Source organism: Triturus cristatus, chromosome 3_2 (assembly GCF_964204655.1).
Source record: "Triturus cristatus chromosome 3_2, aTriCri1.1, whole genome shotgun sequence".
NCBI classification, from domain to species: Eukaryota; Metazoa; Chordata; class Amphibia; order Caudata; family Salamandridae; genus Triturus; species Triturus cristatus.
The window spans coordinates 832,808,763-832,827,578 of NC_140584.1; the positions used below are offsets into that span (position 1 = coordinate 832,808,763).

At 43.0% G+C, this 18,816-nt stretch overlaps 1 protein-coding gene across 2 annotated transcripts in view; it reads right to left on the reverse strand.

Moving 5' to 3' along the window:
- SMYD4 (SET and MYND domain containing 4) overlaps positions 1-18,816 on the reverse strand; it is a 182,851-nt gene that overhangs the window by 52,466 nt on the left and 111,569 nt on the right. For both annotated transcript variants that reach the window (XM_085649075.1, XM_085649074.1), the window contains exon 8: positions 18,580-18,712. In XM_085649075.1, the coding sequence (XP_085505201.1) occupies positions 18,580-18,712 (133 nt within the window). The remainder of the gene's footprint in view (positions 1-18,579; positions 18,713-18,816) is intronic.

The window sequence follows — 18,816 nt, forward strand, 5'->3', positions numbered from 1 at the left end:
CACATGTGCTGTACCCAATAGCAGAGAACATGTGCTGTACCCAATAGCAGAGAACATAAAAACTTAAAACAACAAGTCTTACGATTCCAAAGCCATCGATGTGGAAAATACTGTTGACGAAAGTACAAGTCAAAGGATAAGTTCAATACCAAATGTCGTTTTGGATTTCCACGTCCTGTATTATCCAAAGGAAGAATGAACGGTTTTATGTCAGCTATGCGACATACCATCACAAGAAAGTCTCAGAAAAATACCTACAACTTAAGAAGAAGCGAAGAATCAAAATACATAAATGACTACAATCCAGTTATTGTATCCATGTGGAACGCTAACATGGATATTCAGTATGTTGCGGACAATTCCATTGCTGTTGCTCGATATGTAACATCCTACATTACTAAATCAGAAAAGATTGAATTGAAAGAAATGTGGGAAGAGATTTCTCACGAGAAGACTCTAAGTAAGAAATTATACAGTTTCAGTTTGAAGATGTTATCGCATCGTGAAATTGGAGCATATGAATGTTCAGATCGGTTATCATCTGCAAGTCTATATTCCAAAAGTAGAAGAATCATTTGGGTGAGTCTAGGTCTTGCAGGAATGCGAAATCGGGTTCTGAAATCTGTTCAAGAAATTGAATATTTAGCAGAAAAAGAACCAGAAATAAAGATATTTTGAAAACGAATATGTTGGACACATATTACCCAAACAGAAATCATCATCTTGAAAACATGTGTATCTATGAAGTGCTGCAAAACTACACTTTTCAACGGAATACTAGAGAGAATTTCAATGATGGAAAATATGCAGTGATTGGTTCCGAAGGTTGTCTGGTGAAACAAAGGAAAGGTAATTTAATTAATCACAGGAAACTGAGTTGCGACACTGCTGATAAAAGGGAATTTTACTATTTAGCCCTTTTGCAAATGTTCAAACCATGGCGTTCAGAACTGGAATTACTTGGAGATTTTCAGAGCTATGAAGATTAATTTAATGCTTGTAAAGATGGCATACAATGCAGTGCTTTTGCAAATTATGTGAAAATGTTGAATGATGAAATTGATCAAGAAGCTACAATTGCAGCTGAGATTGCTGGAGACAGTTCTCAAGACAGTCACATTTCTGCTGCACTGAGTCACAATCCACTTGGACAACCAATTGTTGAAAATGAAGCAGCAACTGCCATGAATGAGATGGAAACAGCAATGTATCAAGCTCAAGAAGATGTAATACAGTTAGGAAACTTGGAAGAACAACTAAATGTTGAACAGAAACAAATATATCAACAAGTGAAAGAGCAGATTGACCATGGATTACTTCATGAAAAGAAAGGGTGCTCATGTACATCATTTCAACCTATCCGAATGTATGTGAGTGGTCAAGCTGGAACAGGAAAAAGTTTCTTAATTAATGTAATTACAAGTTATCTGCAGAAAACAACTGAGTCGCATTTGTCTTGTGTTGTCACTGCTCCAACTGGGTTGGCAGCACATAACATTAAAGGAATTACTTTACATCGCTTACTAATGCTACCATTAGAGCATGAGAACAAATTGGAATACCACAAGCTATCTGGAGAAGCTTGTTGTGAAGTTTCAAGAGTCCTGAAGAAAATGAAACTTCTCATTATTGATGAGGTGAGCATGGTCTCAAACTTGATGCTTGCCTTTGTGCATTTAAGAATGCAGCTAATTCTTAAAACAGAGTTTGACGTGTTATTTGGAGGAAAACACGTCATAGTTTTTGGAGATCTACTGCAACTGACTCCGGTAAAAGGACAGCCGGTATTTAAAACACTTGCACATGAACATACCAGAAAGTCTCTTGGTAGTGTTGGTAATGTGAAAATTTGGACTAATTTTGAATACAAAGAACTGACAACAAATATGCGACAGGCAAATGATGCTGAATATGGAAGTATTCTTCAAGATATAAGAATTGGAATTCTTACAAAACATGGCAAACAAGCTTTGGAGAGTTGATTACTTTGCAATGTGTTTCCAAATGAAAATATAGTTCCTGCAAAAGTGTACATGAAAATTGCTGAAAATAAATCAGTGATCTGCTTAATGCCAACACTGCACGTGTGTTCCATATTCAACGAAGAACTATTGAAACTTGAAAATGAAGAAATTATAAAAATGGAAGCCAAGCCATCGATAAAATAGAGCATGAAGGAATCACTATTATTTTGACGGGAAAGTTGAAAACAAAACTGGATTCTTTAGAAAAAAAAATATCTAAAACAGCTGGTTTAGAAAAGACACTATATGCGTGTGTAAACTGTCGGGTAATTTGAAGGCGTAATTTGGATGTAGAAAAAGGGCTAGTTAATGGTGCAATGGGTAAAGTGGTGGATTTTGTTAATTATCAGAAAAAAAAAGGAATTGAATTTTTAAAAATTAAATTTGATCAGATTGAAAAAGTTAAAGAAATTGGTCGTTGTTCAGTTCGTTTTTTTGCTTGTTAAAGATTTATATGTCCGTAGGAAACAATTTCCATTTTCTCTGACATATGCAGTGACTATTCATAAATCTCATGGATTAAGTGTAGACAGTGCATTGGTGAACATTGGATCTACTGTATTTAAAGAGGGTATGGCATATGTTGCTTTGTCGCGAGTCAGAACATCATCTGGTTTGTTTTTGATTGATTTTGATGAGACAAAGGTTACTGCAGATGCAAACTGTGTAAAAGAGTATAATAGGTTAAGAAGGGTGTATGCTCCAAATTTAGGTCAATATCCTGTATTTGAAAAGCGTGTGATTGGTCGAAAAAGAAGGTTTGAGAATATCTGTTCTGAAGGTGTCGAGAAGGGAAAAGAACAAGATAATGTTGTGATTGCAAGTAAAAAGAAATTGGACACTGTTGAAGAGGTTGTTGGTTTAAAAGTTTGAAAATAGTTCAGGTGTCAACTGCTATGCTAATGTAGTGGTCAATGTTGTTTTTTATCTTGAAGGTTTGCAAGAACAAATTATGCAGAATCGGCAAAAAAGATGTTGTTCTCTGTTGCATTCTGTTTATGAAAAATTGACAACAGATACATGTAAAATACAATCTATGCTTACCATTTTTGAAAATGAAGGTGTAGTAATAGAAAATATTTTTGGCCTTTCTTACAAATGGGAACATCATTGTGAAAATTGCATGTATACATGTACCACTAATGTAGACACTGAAAGATTTCTGTATTTAACATTACCAGACTGTAAATCAGTGTCTTTCAATAAATTAGTTAAAGGTGCAAATCAAAACATGGAGTGTAGCCAATGTAAATCGGAAATGTTATCCACATTATTTTTAACAAAATATGGACAATACATAATTTTAATGATGCAACGTTGTACAGCTGATGGAAGAAAATTGGATACTTTAATAAAGCGGTTTGTAGCAACACAACTATCAATATCAGGAAGGACTTTGTAGCAATTGCAATAATTTTCCATGATGGTCCTTCCACCACATCTGGACATTACACTGCCTATCTAAAATGTGACAAAGGCTGGACACTTTGTAATGATTCCCAGTTGGTTTTCAAACAACGTTTGCCTAGGGAATTACCAAACTCCTACCTAATATTTTTAAAGTCAAAGTTTTAGGAAGATAATTCATTCTCTGAGGAATTTATTATTATAATTTAATAGGACTAGCATTGGACAATTTACATAAAAACAAGTGCAAAATTACCATTTGGCCTCAAGGAAAGGTATATGTTTGAATTATGGACTTTTTTGTGCTCATTGACTCGGTGAATATTTTAAAGCGACAACATTTACAGTTTTTATAAGTTAAAGTTATAAAATTTTGTTAGCCATAAGCATTTCATATATGTGTGATTTGTATTTTCTGGTATTTTACTGAGAATAGCATTTGGGTTTTTTTTAAACAATCTTTTTGATTGTTTTTTTTTTCCCGCTGTTAAGTGATGAGTATGATTGAAATCACTATTTCTAGTGAAATTCAATATATTCTGAGAACAGCAAAAAACAAATTACTTTGTTGAAATTATGCTGTGTTGTAAAAAATGTATTATTACATGTTATAACTATTTTTTCTTTTCTTTACAGATCCTAATTCTAAAATAAGCAGTTTACATCAATTTACATTGAAAAAAAAATCTGAAAAAAATGTATACCATTTTTAATTTCTATTACTGTGAAGGTAAGTTTAACTAAGTATTAATATGCAGAATGGGCAGATCTGCAAGAACCTACAAAGATTGAACAAGTTTTTAAAAACACTGTTTATACTGATGTAGTTTTGAAATCTCTCTGTTACCGGATATTATGTGACCTCCAAAAAAACAGATTTGAGTGGTTCATAATATTTCCCATTGTACCTATTGAAGGACCGCAATCATTTCAATCATTTTTGTTTGAGCATCTTTGCAGACAAAACTCTGTGCTTACCTTCTATCATTCGGAAGCAATTTTAAAACAGAAATATGTCACTTTTTGTAACATAGTTATTGCACAAGACACTCTTTCATATTTACAAAGAGAGGAAAAGGCGCTCTGTATACTTTTTCTACTCCATATAAATACAACCTCATCATACACACCACTTTGCATTGAAAGGTTGTTTTATAAGTGTTGTTGTGCATGATTGCACTGAATACTCATAGAACAAGACACATCTCCAGATTTATCAGAAATCATAAATCTCGATATGTGTGTGAATGCTGCACCATTCTCTAATTGGTGTACGAAAGCACAACAAGGAGAATTGTTTTCTTTTCTCCTCATTTTTAAATCTTCAATGCATGCTAAAATGTTCAGCATACATTGAAGGAGAAAAATGCGTTTACTGATTGTTTTTGTGCAGGAAGGTGTGTCTTTCTGCACAAAAACCAACAGCACATGACACAGATATCCTTCCACTATGGTGTAAGGGTGCCTGTGTCACCACATGGCTGCAATTTAAGCAGCCGTGCAGAGAGAAGCATAGATGTGCAACATATTTATGTACACATGTTGCATCCCTGTGCTTCGGAAGTATTACAGCACACTGCAGTTAAAGAGGTTACTGTGTGATGCTGCAGCACTGCCTCATAGTTCTGCACTTATACATTCACCATACGCTATTAATGCATTCATTCAGTCAATTACGTTCTACACATACATTCATCTAAACTTTCACACACCAACAAACAAATATATAGCTCTTTTTTGAAACCAGGAGAGTTAGTTCTTAGAAGAACTTTTTTTTTTCTTCTCTTTTCTTTTATATTTTTTTTGTTTTTTTGAACAATTTTTAATTTTTTGGGGATTTTCTTTGGAAAAAAAAAAGGAAAAAACAGAACTGGAGTAACAAAACAATGAACTTCAGGGGAAAAAAAAAAAACTAGCAATGGTGACTCTCTTGCTTGCAGCAGATTAGATCAATAGACTGCTCCCCGTAGCATAAAATAGCATTGCATTTTATGCAGAGCACTTTCAAGTATTGGAACTGCGGACGGATGTCCAAATTTTGTGCAGAAGGATCCACCCTTGAAGTGCTTGGCTGCGATGAATCCGAAGTAGCAGGAACAACTATCATTCTTCGGCATTCCTCCCGAGCAAGGTTTACCGGATGAAGGGTCCTCAGAAGTTTCATCATGCTCGCAGTTCCGCAGGAATATTTTTCGTTTGGATCCCCACGGGACAGCACTCTCTGGCAGATCTTGCAGGTCACCAAGGTGGCATTGGTCTTTGGTTGCCCCTCAGGATACGTGAAAAATGTCCACACCACAGATGAAAAACGTGGTGTGCGTGGTGGCTCTTCCAAAAAAATCACCCTCAGTGGAATGAGGAGATCCAGGAGATGCCTGCTGCCCTGAAGCCATTGTTTCTTAAGAAAAAAGTTTGAGCTAAGTGAAAACCTAGTCAAAAAAGCTTCTTCTCTGCAAAGAGATGATCCTCCAAAGAAGGTCAAAGAAGAATGATTGAAATGGGTGGGGTCATTCAATAGTTAGAACAGGAAGTGTAATGAACCAATCAAATCTCTTTTTTTCAGGTCACATGTGATCCGCGCACCGTGCAACGCAGCACGCACCCAGCGCGCATCCGCGAAATTGAATTTGAAAAGAAAATAGGATTAGAAGTAAAAATATATTACTTTTATGAGTAGTTTACAGTTTGTCTTCAATTAATATTCACATAAAATACATATATATATTTTTTTTAAATGTTAAATATTTCTCGGGATTCGCGCACCGACCGTGTCTTGCACGCACATGATGCATCGCGGAAGCGCGCAAGCGTCGCATAACGTGCATCGTACGTGTCGCGTATAGGCTTGGAGTCACGTACCGGTCGCAATGCAATCGCGCACCAAACACGTACCCAACGCTTACCGTACGCGGATGCTTGCGCGTAGGGGTCGAGAAAGGTGCGAATAGGATGCGCGGATCCCCAAAAAATGGAAAATAATAATAATAATGTTTTGAAAATATAGTTTAAAAAATATGACCATGTCATGAGTGATGTAATATGTGACGTTATCAGCAGTGCATTGCGGGTGCGCGCGAGTTATAGTTAGCTGAACTAACTATAACGGGGGAATTTCTAGGGTTTTGTACGAGGGAAATGTCCAGCTAACTATAACACCCCTGAAACCTATGGTTTTTTCAGTGAATACATAATTATATATATATATATATATATATATACATATATATATATATATATATATATATATATACATACACACACACACAAATATATATTCACTGAAAAAAAACATAGTTTCAGGCATGATATAGTTAGAAGGAATATGCTACTTACCAGTATGCATCTGTTCTTGGCATGTAGAGCTGCAGATCTACACACTTTTGCATAGATCGCCATCTGGTGTTGGGCCCGGATGTTTGCAGTTTGTTTTCCCTCTTGGAAAGTCTTTGAAAGTCACGAGGTCGGTGACTCCTCCCTTGGATGGTATTGCGCATGGGCTTCGGCTCCATCCTCAGATTGTTTTTCGCCAACAGGGAAAGATGGAGCGTAGTAATAACAGTGAAGAAACCCATGTGTGTTGTATCTAAGTAAGATAGACTGGAACAGATACAGGTAGCCGGGGAGGCGGGTGGGCGTGTGTAGATCTGCAGCTCTACATGCCAAGAACAGATGCATACTGCTAAGTAACATATTCCGTTCGAGGCATATGAGCTGCAGATTACACACTTTTGCATAGACTATATAGCAGTTCCCAACCTTAGCGGCGACCACCAGTATCTGTTGCAGTGGTTTGAAATAGACTTTTTAGTACAGCCCGGCCCACACTAGCTTGTTGCTTGGTTTGCACATCTACACAGTAATGTTTAGTGAAAGTGTGCGGTGCTGACCATGTAGCTGCTTTGCAGATATCATCTAATGGGATGTTCCCTAGAAACGCCATAGAAGCCCTATCTTTCGTGTAGAGTGGGCTTTGTGGGGAACAGATAGCGTTCGTTTTGTTTTGTGGTAGCAAATCTGTCTGCATTTTACAATCCACCTGGCTATCCCTGATTTAGAGATGGGGTTGCCTTTGTGTGGTGGAGAGAAAGAGACAAATAGTTGTTTTGTCTTTCTGAAAGGCTGTGTTCTCTGGATATAGTAAAGTAAGGCCCGTTTAACATCTAGCGTTGTAGAGCCCTTTGTGCAACCGTTTGAGGTTGTGAGAAAAATACCGGTAATTCTACCAATTGGTTTAAATGAAAGGGGGAAATGACTTTGGGTTGAAATTTTGGGTTGGTACGGAGAATAACCTTGTTCTGGTGCATTTGGAGAAAAGGTTCCTGTATAGTAAGTGCTTGTATCTCACTGACCCTTCTAAGGGAAGTGATGGCTACAAGAAAAGCTGTTTTCCATGTGAGAAATTGCAGTTCGCATTTATGCAAAGGTTCGAAGGGCGGTCCCATTAGCCTTGTGAGAACTATATTTAAGTTCCACACAGGTGAGGGTGGTACTCTGGGGGGAATTATTTGTTTGAGGCATTCCATGAAGGCTTTAATGGCAGGCACTCTGAAAAGTGACAGGTGCTGTCTGTTCTGTAGGTAAGCGGCAATTGCTGCGAGGTGTAGCCAAATGGTTGTATATGCTAGGTTACACCTTTGTAAATGGAGCAAGTAGCATATGATGTGCTGTATAGATGCGTCTAGAGGATTGATTGTGTTGTTATGGCAATAAACAACAAATCTTTTCCACTTGGAAGCGTAGCAGGCTCTAGTGGTAGGGCGTCTAGCTTCTCTAATGACGTTCATACAGTCAGGGGGGAGGTTAAGGTATCCGAATTCTAGGATCTCAGGAGCCAGATCGCAAGGTTGAGCTGAGCTGGGTCCGGGTGTCTGATCTCTCCATGGTTCTGGGTTAGGAGGCATGGTGAGAGGTGTAGCTTTTGGTGTGGTACTACTGAGAGTTCCAGCAGCGTGGTGTACCACGGTTGTCTGGCCCACGTTGGAGCTACTAGGATCAGTGTGAGGGAATGCTGTTGTAGCTTTCGCACCACTAATGGAATTAGTGGGAGAGGTGGAAAGGCGTACGCAAATTTGCCTGACCAGTTCATCCATATCGCATTGCCTTTGGACAATGGGTGTGGGTATCTGGCGGCGAAGCTTGGGCATTTTTTGTTTTCATGGGTGGCGAAGAGGTCTATCTGTGGATGCCCCCACATCTGAAAGAAGGGGTGAAGAACCTGTGAGTGAAGTTCCCACTCGTGGATCTGCTGCGTGTGTCTGCTGAGCAGATCTGCCATGGTGTTTTGGACTCCTGGGACATGTTGGGCTAGGAGAAAGATTTTGTGTGGAATTGCCCATCTCCATATGCTCTGTGCTAGTTGAGAGAGCTGTGGAGAGTGTGTGCCGCCTTGTTTTTGAATGTAGTACATGGCTGTCATGTTGTCTGTGTGAATGAGGACTGCCTTGCCTAAGATCTGTCTTTGAGAGGATTTTAGGGCTAGAAAGATTGCCAGTAACTCCAGATGGTTGATATGGAGTAACTTTTGTTGCGGCGTCCATGTGCCCTGCACTGTCAGGTGTAATAGATGAGCTCCCCAGCCGGAGAGCGATGCGTCTGTTGTTAGGATTATTTGTGGAACCGGGTCCAGGAACGGTCGACCTCTGGAAGGATTTGTGGTGTTCCACCACTGCAGAGAGCGATGGGTGCGACCGTCTACCAACACCAGATCTGTCAGTTGCCCCTGGGCCTGGTTCCATTGGTGCGCTAAGCACTCTTGGAGTGGACGCATCTGGAGTCTTGCGTGAGGCACTATGAAAATGCAAGAGGCCATCATCCCTATCAGTTGCATAAACACTCTTGCTGGGAGAGAGTGTTGAGGTATGAATCTTTGACGCAAAGCCTGAATGCTTGCAATCCTGGCAGGATTGGGGTAGGCTATGGCTTTTGAGGTGTCTATGGTGGCACCGAGGTATTGCTTTATGTGGGATGGTGTTAGCTGGGACTTTTGGTGGTTCACCGTGAAGCCTAGCTGGTGAAGTAGTTGGATTGTAGTGGCGGTGTGGTGTACACATTGGTTGTAGGACGTGGCTTTTATTAGCCAGTCGTCCAAATATGGGAAGACGTGAATGTGCTGTCTTCTGAGGTGTGCCGCTACTACCGCTAGGCACTTGGTGAATACCCTTGGTGCTGTTGTGACCCCGAATGGGAGCACCTTGAACTGGTAGTGTTGCCCGTCCACTACAAATCTGAGGTACTTTCTGCGAGCATGGTGTACCGGAATGTGAAAGTATGCGTCTTTCAAGTCCAGTGTGGTGAGAAAGTCGTTCTGGGAGAGGAGCGGAAGTGACTGCTGAAGTGTTACCATGTAAAAATGGTCCGAATGTATGTATGTGTTTAGAGGCCGGAGATCTAGAATAGGTCGTAGAGTCTCGTATCTTTTTGGTATCAGAAAACATAGGGAGTAGACCCCTAGATTTTGCTGATTGGCGGGAACTTGTTCTATTGCATGTTTTTGTAGGAGGGAGATTACCTCCTGTTTCAGTAATGTGGAATGTTCTTGTGACATTGGGCGTTGCCTGGGTGGAATGTTTGGGGGGGTAGATGTCAATTCTAGGCAGTACCCTGAGCGAATAATTTGGGTCACCCATCTGTCTGAGGTGATGGTCTCCCAGACCTGAAGGAAATTTTGTAGCCTGCCCCCGACCGGAGTGTGATGGTCTGGAGGGAGCGGGGGGAAGTCATTGGGTAGGGGGTGTGGCAGAGCGGGCGGTATTTGTTTTGCCTCTGCCTTTATTGTTATTGCCCCTATAGCAGCCTCTTTGTTAACCCCTTGTGAAGGTGGATTGAGCAGGGGATTTGTAGGAAGTGGACGTGCTATCTGAGGAGTAGCCTCTAGCCGTACCCCGAAAGGAAGAGCGGCGAAAGGAGCGCCTAGGAGGGTGTGACTGCAGGGCTCCCATAGATTTCGCGGTATCCGTGTCCTTCTTTATTTTCTCGAGGGCCTCATCTACCTTTGGGCCGAATAGGTGTTCTTGGTCAAAGGGATGATTTAGGATGGAGGCCTGTACCTCAGGTTTGAAGCCTGAAACTCTCAGCCAAGCATGGCGATGGAGGAGGACGCTAGTGTTAATGGCCCTGGAGGCTGTGTCTGCTGCGTCTAAGGCACAGCGTATGGAGGTGTTAGTTATAGTCTTACCCTCTTGAATTAATTAATTGGCCCTATTTTTGTATTTTTCTGGGAGATGGTGCATGATGGTTTCTAATTCATCATAATGCGCTCTATCGTATCTGGCCAATAGCGCTTGAGTGTTGGCGATACGCCATATATTGGCTGCCTGTGACGCAGTGCGCTTTCCTGACGCGTCCAGTAGCTTTGACTCTTTGTCAGGTGGTGGTGCTTCGCCTGACGCCTGGGAGTTTGACCTCTTCCGTGCAGTGGAAACCACTAGGGAATCTAGTGGCGCTGGCCCTTTGATATAGGCAGGATCTGTGGGGGCAGCTTTGTACTTTTTTTCTATGCGTGGGTTAATGACCCTAGCCCTGACTGGGTCCTTAAAAACCTCTGGCGCATGTTTTATTACCCCCTTGAGCATAGGTAGTATGGAGGTAGACCTATGTGCAGTATCAAAGGTGTCGAGGAGGAAATCCTCTCCCGGGTTAGTGTGTAGCTCTACCCCGTGATAATGTGCCGCCCTCTGAAGTAGGTGGTGGAAACCTAATGAGTCTTCCGGTGGAGATGGCCTGGAAGGGTAAAGGTCATCTTGTGGGACGTCTGGAATGTCTGGATTATTATAGTTGTCACATGGGTCTGGGGATCCTGTAGGGGTGGGGTCTTGTGGCACATCCCCTGGATCGTAATATGGGTCCCCCTGATCATCATCGTCTGGAGACGGGGTTGGGGAGCGATGAGGTGGGGGTGGAGAAGGCGGAGGGGGCGGGGGTGGAGAAGGCGGAGGGGGCGGAGGTGGAGAGGGTGGAGGAGGTGGGGAAGGCATTCTGAAAGGGGAGGTAGCAGAGTCCTACCTGTTTGGAGGTGGCGGCGGAGCCGGTTTGTCCAAATGTCTCTTTTTAGAAGAGAGTGCCAAATGTCCAGTTTTTGGATCCTTGGTAAGAGTCTTTTGCAAGGGATCCGGTGTAAACAGTTCCTGTGACAATGTTTGTTCCGTCGGTGCCGAAGGTTTCGGGGCCGATGACTTTTTAGGCTTGTCCGTGCCGTGCTTTTTGGGATCCTCCGATTTCTTGGTCGGCGCCGAGGTGGGCTTCGGCGCGGAAGTGTCGGTGCCGAGGGCCTTATGGGGTTTGGTCGGTACCGAAAGGCTGGGTTTCGACACCGAGGACTTTGGTGCGGAGCTCGGTGTCGAGGTAGAGGCAGGTCTCTTTTTCGGTGCAGAAGTGTGTTTCTCGGCACCGCTGGAAGGCTGGCTCGAGCCCGAGCCGCCGGAAGGCTTATTTGGCTTCTTCACCGGGCCCGAAGGTGGGATGTTTGAAGCAGTGTCTCTGGTCTTGCCTAGGCCCAGAGGCGAAGGCGTGACCGAAGCCTTTTTGGGTGTCGGCGCGGGTGTGGGAGGGGCTATAGTACTCACGACCCTCTGTGCCGGGGTGATGTCCTCCACATCCGAGTCGTCGGCTTCGGAAGCACTGACGAGGTCCTCTTCGGTGTGCTGCTGTCCCGGAGCTTCGACGTCGTCCCCGAAGATGTCGACTGGAACGGAGGTTGAGGAGTGCGCCATGTTTCGTCTGGCACTTCGATCTCGAATAGTCTTTTTCGATCTGAAAGACTTGCAGGCGGGACAGTCTCGAGCCTCGTGTTCAGGGGAGAGGCAGAGGTTGCACACCTCATGAAGATTGGTGTGGGGGAATTTGGACCCACATCGAGGGCACTTCTTGAATGGAGTTCTTTCCATCAGCCGGGACCGGAGCTTGGATAGGCCCTAAGGCCGCCGTCGCCGACTGGAATCGAAGATGTGTCGAAGAGAAGGTGATTGAGGAAAACTGGATCTGAACAATACCGCGATGAGCGAGGATTCCGCTTCGATCAACGAACTGGAAATGTTCGGAACCGGAGCGCGAAGTATTACATCCGAGCCCGATGGCGGAAAAAAACAATCTGAGGATGGAGCCAAAGCCCATGCGCAATACCATCTAAGGGAGGAGTCACCGACCTCGTGACTTCCAAAGACTTTCCAAGAGGAAAAACAAACTGCAAACATCCGGGCCCAACACCAGATGGCGATCTATGCAAAAGTGTGTAATCTGCAGCTCATATGCCTCGAACATTAGCATTTAAAAAACCTTTGAAATTCACTGAAAAAAACATAGGTTTCATTGACGTTATAGTTAGTTGGACATTTCACTCGTACAAAACCAGAGTAATTCCGCCGTTATAGTTAGTTCAGCTAACTATAACTCGCGCCCCCACAATGCCCTGCTGATGACGTCACATATTACATCATTCATGACATGGTCAGTGACATCACTGATGACATCTCAAATGACATCACTGATGACATCATCCAGTGACTGTGTGTTCCTGCAAAGTTGAAATATGTTTTATATATATATATGCCAAGGTGTATTGAAGAACGAGTGGGTGTATAAGTGTCTGGATGGAGGATTTAGTAGGTGCGTGACTGACTGTATAAGTGAGTGATTAAATGTGTCTTACTGAATGCAAGGGTTAGTGACTAAACTCAGTGAATGTCTGTACCAGTCTGTCTGTTGTTGTGTAAGGTGCTGCATGGGTTGGTCAGTAGCTACATGACTGTCTATATGGGTTATTGATTGGTTGCCTGAGTATTTGTATGGGAGACTGAGTGTGTGTGTGTGTGGGTGGGAGGTCGGTGTGTGACTCTGCAGAGATGTGTGAGTGTTTAATTCACTGGATGTATGGTTTCAAGAGTGCATGTGGAAACAGCTGTATGGATGGGTGAGTATGGGTGTGTTGGTGAGTGAATGGATGTCTCAGTGGTACATGTCTAAGTAACTACGTATGTGAGAGTTGGAGTATATAAATGACTAAACGTGAAAGTCAGTGATTCTGAGAGTGGCTGTATGGATGAGTGTGTACTTTTATCAGTGATTATATAAGAGAGTAAGTATTTGTTAGTATCTGTATGAATAAGTGAGGTGGTGTGTGTATAACAGTGTATAGGTGAGTAAATGGGAGTGTGATTGATTCTTTGCATGACTGACTAGGTGTGTGAGTAACTCCATGGATGAGTGGTGGTGTGTGAGTGTCTGTATAGGTGTATGAGTGCATATGATAGTGTTGTACTGAAGAGTGACTGCATGTATGAGTGATTGTATGGGTGAATGAGTGGATGTGTGTAGAACTAGGAATCAGTGAGTGCGTATGTAGTAACTGGTATTGGTGTGTCGATTTCGAAAATGGTAGTCTGTATTTTACAGTGGGTGTATCAAAGGTTATATTAGAGTGTGAGGAGGTGCATCGGCTTTTCACTTGGATGATGTAATCAATGATGTCATCAGTGATGTCATTTGAGATGCCATCAGTGATGTCATCCGTGATGTCACTGACCAGGTTATGAATGATGTAATATGCGACATCATCAGCAGTGCATTGCAGGGGCGAGAGTTATAGTTAGCTGAACTAACTATAACGGCAGAAGTTTTGTACGAGTGACATGTCCAACTAACTATATCGTCAATGAAACCTATGGTTTTTTCAGTGAATTTCAAAGGTTTTTTAAATGCTAATTTCTAACTATAACGTGCCTGAAACCTATGTTTTTTTCAGTGAATTTCAAAGGTTTTTTAAATGCTAATTTCTAACTATAACATACCAGTCGCGTTTCCAGAGTGGTGGAGAAAGGTGAGCAGGGCCTCCGAAACACCTCTTAGCAATCCCACTGTGTGGGATTTACTGGAGGTAACAAGAGGAGTAGTTAGCCCAAACGTCAACCTTGGGGGCCAACTATCCCTTTTATTATCACCAGTATTGCTAACTTCTTATATCAGGCCCCGCCCTCTCCTTACACCACTGTGCAAACGAGCCTCCTAGCTCGTTGTAAGTTGGGGGATTAAGTCCCCTTGAATCCTGAGGGTCCCTGGGGGCCATCTAGCCCACCAGGTACCTCCAGGAAGCGGCACAGAGCTGCTTTGCAGAGAGGTGGTCCAAGGCCACGCCCCTTTTTACACCTCTCTGCAACCCAACTCTGTGGCACTTACTGGAGGTACCTGGTGGGCTAGTTGGCCCCCAGGGACCCTCAGGATTCAAGGGGACTTAATCCCCAAACTTATAAAGCACCACGGGGCGTGTTTGCACAGTGATACAGGGAGGGGGCGGGGCCTAATGTGACAAGTGTGCAAACGCACCCTGTGGCACGTTTTAAGGTGGGGGATTAATTCCCCTTGAATCCTGAGGGTCCCTGGGGGCCAACTAGCCCACCAGGAACCTCCAGTAAGTGCCACAGGGCTGCGTTGCAGAGAGGTGATCCGAGGCCACTCCCCTTTTTACACCGCTCTGCAACACTACTCTGTGGTGCTTTTTGGAGGTACCTGGTGGGCTAGTTGGCCCCTAGGAACCCTCAGGATTCAAGGGGACTTAATCCCCCTACTTGAAACGCGCCATGGTGCGCATTTGTACACTTGTCACATCAGGCCCCGCCCCCTGACTTCACCACTGTGCAAACGCGCCCCGTGGCGCCTTTTAAGTTGGGGAATTAAGTCCCCTTCAATCTTGACGGCCCCTGGGGTCCAACTAGCCCACCAGGTATCTCCAGTAAGCGCCACAGAGCTGCGTTGCAGAGAGGTGTAAAAGGACCACCTCAAATAATATTTGTAGTACATACAATAATTTATACTTCAACACTGACACTGAAAAAAAGATGTATAGCAATCGGTGCTGCTCAAAATTACAATTTGAGGGAGACACGCTACACTTAAAAGCACCTTAGGGGAGTGCTAATAAAATCTTGTCAGGCTAAATATGAAAAATTTGAGCAGCACGATTGCTATACATCTTTTAACCATGTGACCAGCGCGATGGTTTCTTATACAATGGCCTACGGTGATTATTGGGGAATACTAGGTTCAAAATAACATGAAGGCATTTATTTTTCAGTGTCAGTGTTGAAGTATAAATTATTGTATGTACTACAATGATTCGGTTCTTGCATTTATTGGACTTTATTTTCAAATATTATTTGATGCACTTAGTATCATACAGTTGACGATATTAACAGCCAGCATGTACATAATATTATTGTAATTCAGTATTCATTCGCTGTTTTTAAGATAATTCGAATGTAATATTTAAATTTCCGATGCCATGAACTTTGTCTATGTCTATGATTTTAAAATGTATAAAGGCGGTTACCAAAATGGCGCACACAAGACTGAGGAAGGCTGCTCTGGCAGCTGAAACGCGTCTCTCTATGCTGGGCCAGAGGAGGCTCATTTAATAAAAAGTCCTTAACCCAAATAGCCCACGTGTGCATGCTCTTTTCCAGAAGTGGAGTAGAGGTTTTTCCATTTATATATATAATGTTTTATTTTATTTACCTTAAATATACTTACCATGCGTGGTAAAGGCATGCACAGTAAAGACTGTATGGTATTCTTGGTAAAGGCATGCTTTGTAATGACATACAACCTTTTCTGAGGAACAATGATACATGTCTCCTTTCTGACAAGCACCCCCATGTCTAATGGCCCACCACCTAGACTCACATTTCTTAGGGATCTTTAACTTGAAGGGCTATGAGGAAACCCTAATTTGAGGGATAGATCTGTGGGTGCCCTACCAATAGCCTTTTGTCTTAGGTGCATTGAGTGAGACCCTCGCCAAAAAGCTGACATCTGAGGGATGGTGATTTACATCCTAACACCTGAGGGGTCCTGACTGAGAGTATTACTTCAAAGGGAGCATTGCGGTCCCAGTATGTGGGGGCTCGCTGCCAGGGAGGGAGTTGGCATGACAAATTGAGATGACCTTTTTGGGGGATAATATGAAGTGGAGAAGGCCAGTCATAGGAGAAACTACATTTACATTGGAGGGGAGGGAAGGCTAGGACATGATAAGCTGTGGTGATTATCTTGTTTTTTGCTTGCAAGGAGCATACATGCCCTAAACTGCAGAGGGTGGTAGGGGGTGTAATGTTTGCTAGGGGTGGGGCTTAGTGGATTACTTTTTGAAGGGAGAGAATGAGCATGCAGGTTCAATACAATGTTGGTAGTGAGAGCCAGGACTGCCTCAAGGGACTGGGGAGGTCTAGATCAGAGGGGGTTATTCCTGTTGTGTGGAGGCACAGAATTTGGGGTTATTTTGTGAAAGGAAGGATCAGAGTTGCCTGTGTTACTTTTTGACAATTAAGAGATAAAGCTGCGGGGGGGGGGGGATATTCTGGCAAGCGTTAAGTGTTTCATGGTGGTGCAAGGAAGGCATTCAAAGGTGTTGTGCATGGTTGGACAGCAGTTTTTGACTCGCACTAAACAGTAGAGCCCGCGGTTTACTAATTGGAGCAGCACCCAAAATTTATCACCGACTTTTTTTTTAATGATGGCTACTGCTTACTCGTACCAGGCTATAGGGTGACTAGCAGCTCATAGCAGCAGAATAGCAGTTCAGGCTACAAACCTTTTACTCATATTTCTGGTGGCGAGGCAGTCTACTCGTCCCTGTGAGTGTAAACTTTAGATCCTTCCTCATAGAAGGGCTTCTTTCCTTTCCCAGAATATGTATGGTATACAGTGTGTCCATGTTGGTCATGGTGGCACGCCATCAATAAATGGAGATCTTCCTGCTACCTAACTTTGGCCTTTGACTGTCTCGCCTTTGGTCTCCGGGAGTCTACCATTAAACAGGAGCTGTTGGTTGGGCTAAAATATTCTCTTTGAATATTCAGCTCCCTTTCCCATGTTGTACTGGGCTCCGCTAGCAACCTCGAAAATGTGGCCATGGATGTCTGGAGACAATTCACAAACCACCTGTCATGTTCAAACACACCTGTACTCTGCGTGTCAACCCAAAGCTGAGGATAGACTTGCAAAACATGGGGAAAGACACTCCGTCCTGATTGGATGAATTGGAATGAGGGTGATGGGTCAACGAAGCCCTGCGTATCCTTCTATGATGCTAAATACCATCTTAGAGGGGAGTATTGGTGGTTTCTCTATGCATTTTAAGGACCATGGGCAGGACCTTCTGTCCCAGAAACATGCATTCTAAAACAGAATATAATGCCGACACCTCCCGATCAATAGTATTGAATTCTCTCATATACATTTGATTTCTACATAAATCAACTAATCTTTTGAGCTGTTTCTTCTGAGTGGCTTTATTGTTCGTGCTTTGGCATGAATTAAGTTCATTCAGCAAAGGAAAAGAACCAACCAACACAAGTTTATGTTAGTTGATGTTCTGCTTGGGCGGTTGAAGAGCTATAACACCATGGTTATTCACATCTCTGCAGTTGTTGGTCGTGCATTCCGTGTCAATTAGTAGTGTTTGCAATCAGGGTGTACTTGGGAACCAAGAGTAGGCCTGGCAAAAAGGCTCTAATCAGCCCAGCTCCCTTACTCTCCGTGTGATAATTCTCTTTCCATCCAATCCTTCCCTCTCTCTCCTCCGTCTCTCTTCTCCCTCTCCGATTGCACTCTCTCTGACTTCCTCTCCCCTCCTCCACGCGGCTGCTGTAATTAAACTTATCAGTTGTGAAAAGTCACCCTGGGCTTTCAAAACTGGACTCTAATGGCCCCAGCCCACCAGGAAGAATTATGTGTTACTATAATTTATATAATAATATTCAATCTTTTTGATTGTGTGTTATCTGCATTTATTTGTGACTGATTGGAGGAGTGTTTGATGAAGCTTGATTCTGGTTGGCCATGGCTTTCTAAAGGAAGGTCAATTAATGCTATGTAATACTGTGACAAAACAAATACCGAGACAGTGATTGGATTTGAAACAGCCTTGAACAAAATCTGACAGAACCAACTGTTTTGTCATTGGTTTCTGGCAAAGGCAATCAATTTCTGGAGCTACTTTCTGCAGGGCTGCACCAAAGCATTTTTGTTTTAGATTTGTGGTCAGGTAGGCTCCAACACAGCAACACCGCTGTACCAGGGTACAACAGGGCAGGGAACTCCTGCAGCTACTCACTACAGCGCTTGGAGTATGGGTTTGTGGTCCCAAGTTAATTCGGGTTACCTGGCTTGTCAGCCTCAAGTAGATCCACCGCTTTAGAGACGTGCAGTTCAAGGTCGTGAAGTTGGTTGACCAGGCGCTCACTGGGGATGGTGAGGCCGCAGACTCCACTAGAACAGCTCAGTAAAGCTTCACCCTGAAAAGGCAAGATTCATATTAACGCCTTGACTAAAGCGGGGCCATAACATGTAGACACATACTGTGATGTACAATATTGTGGCCGAGATATCAACCTGGAGA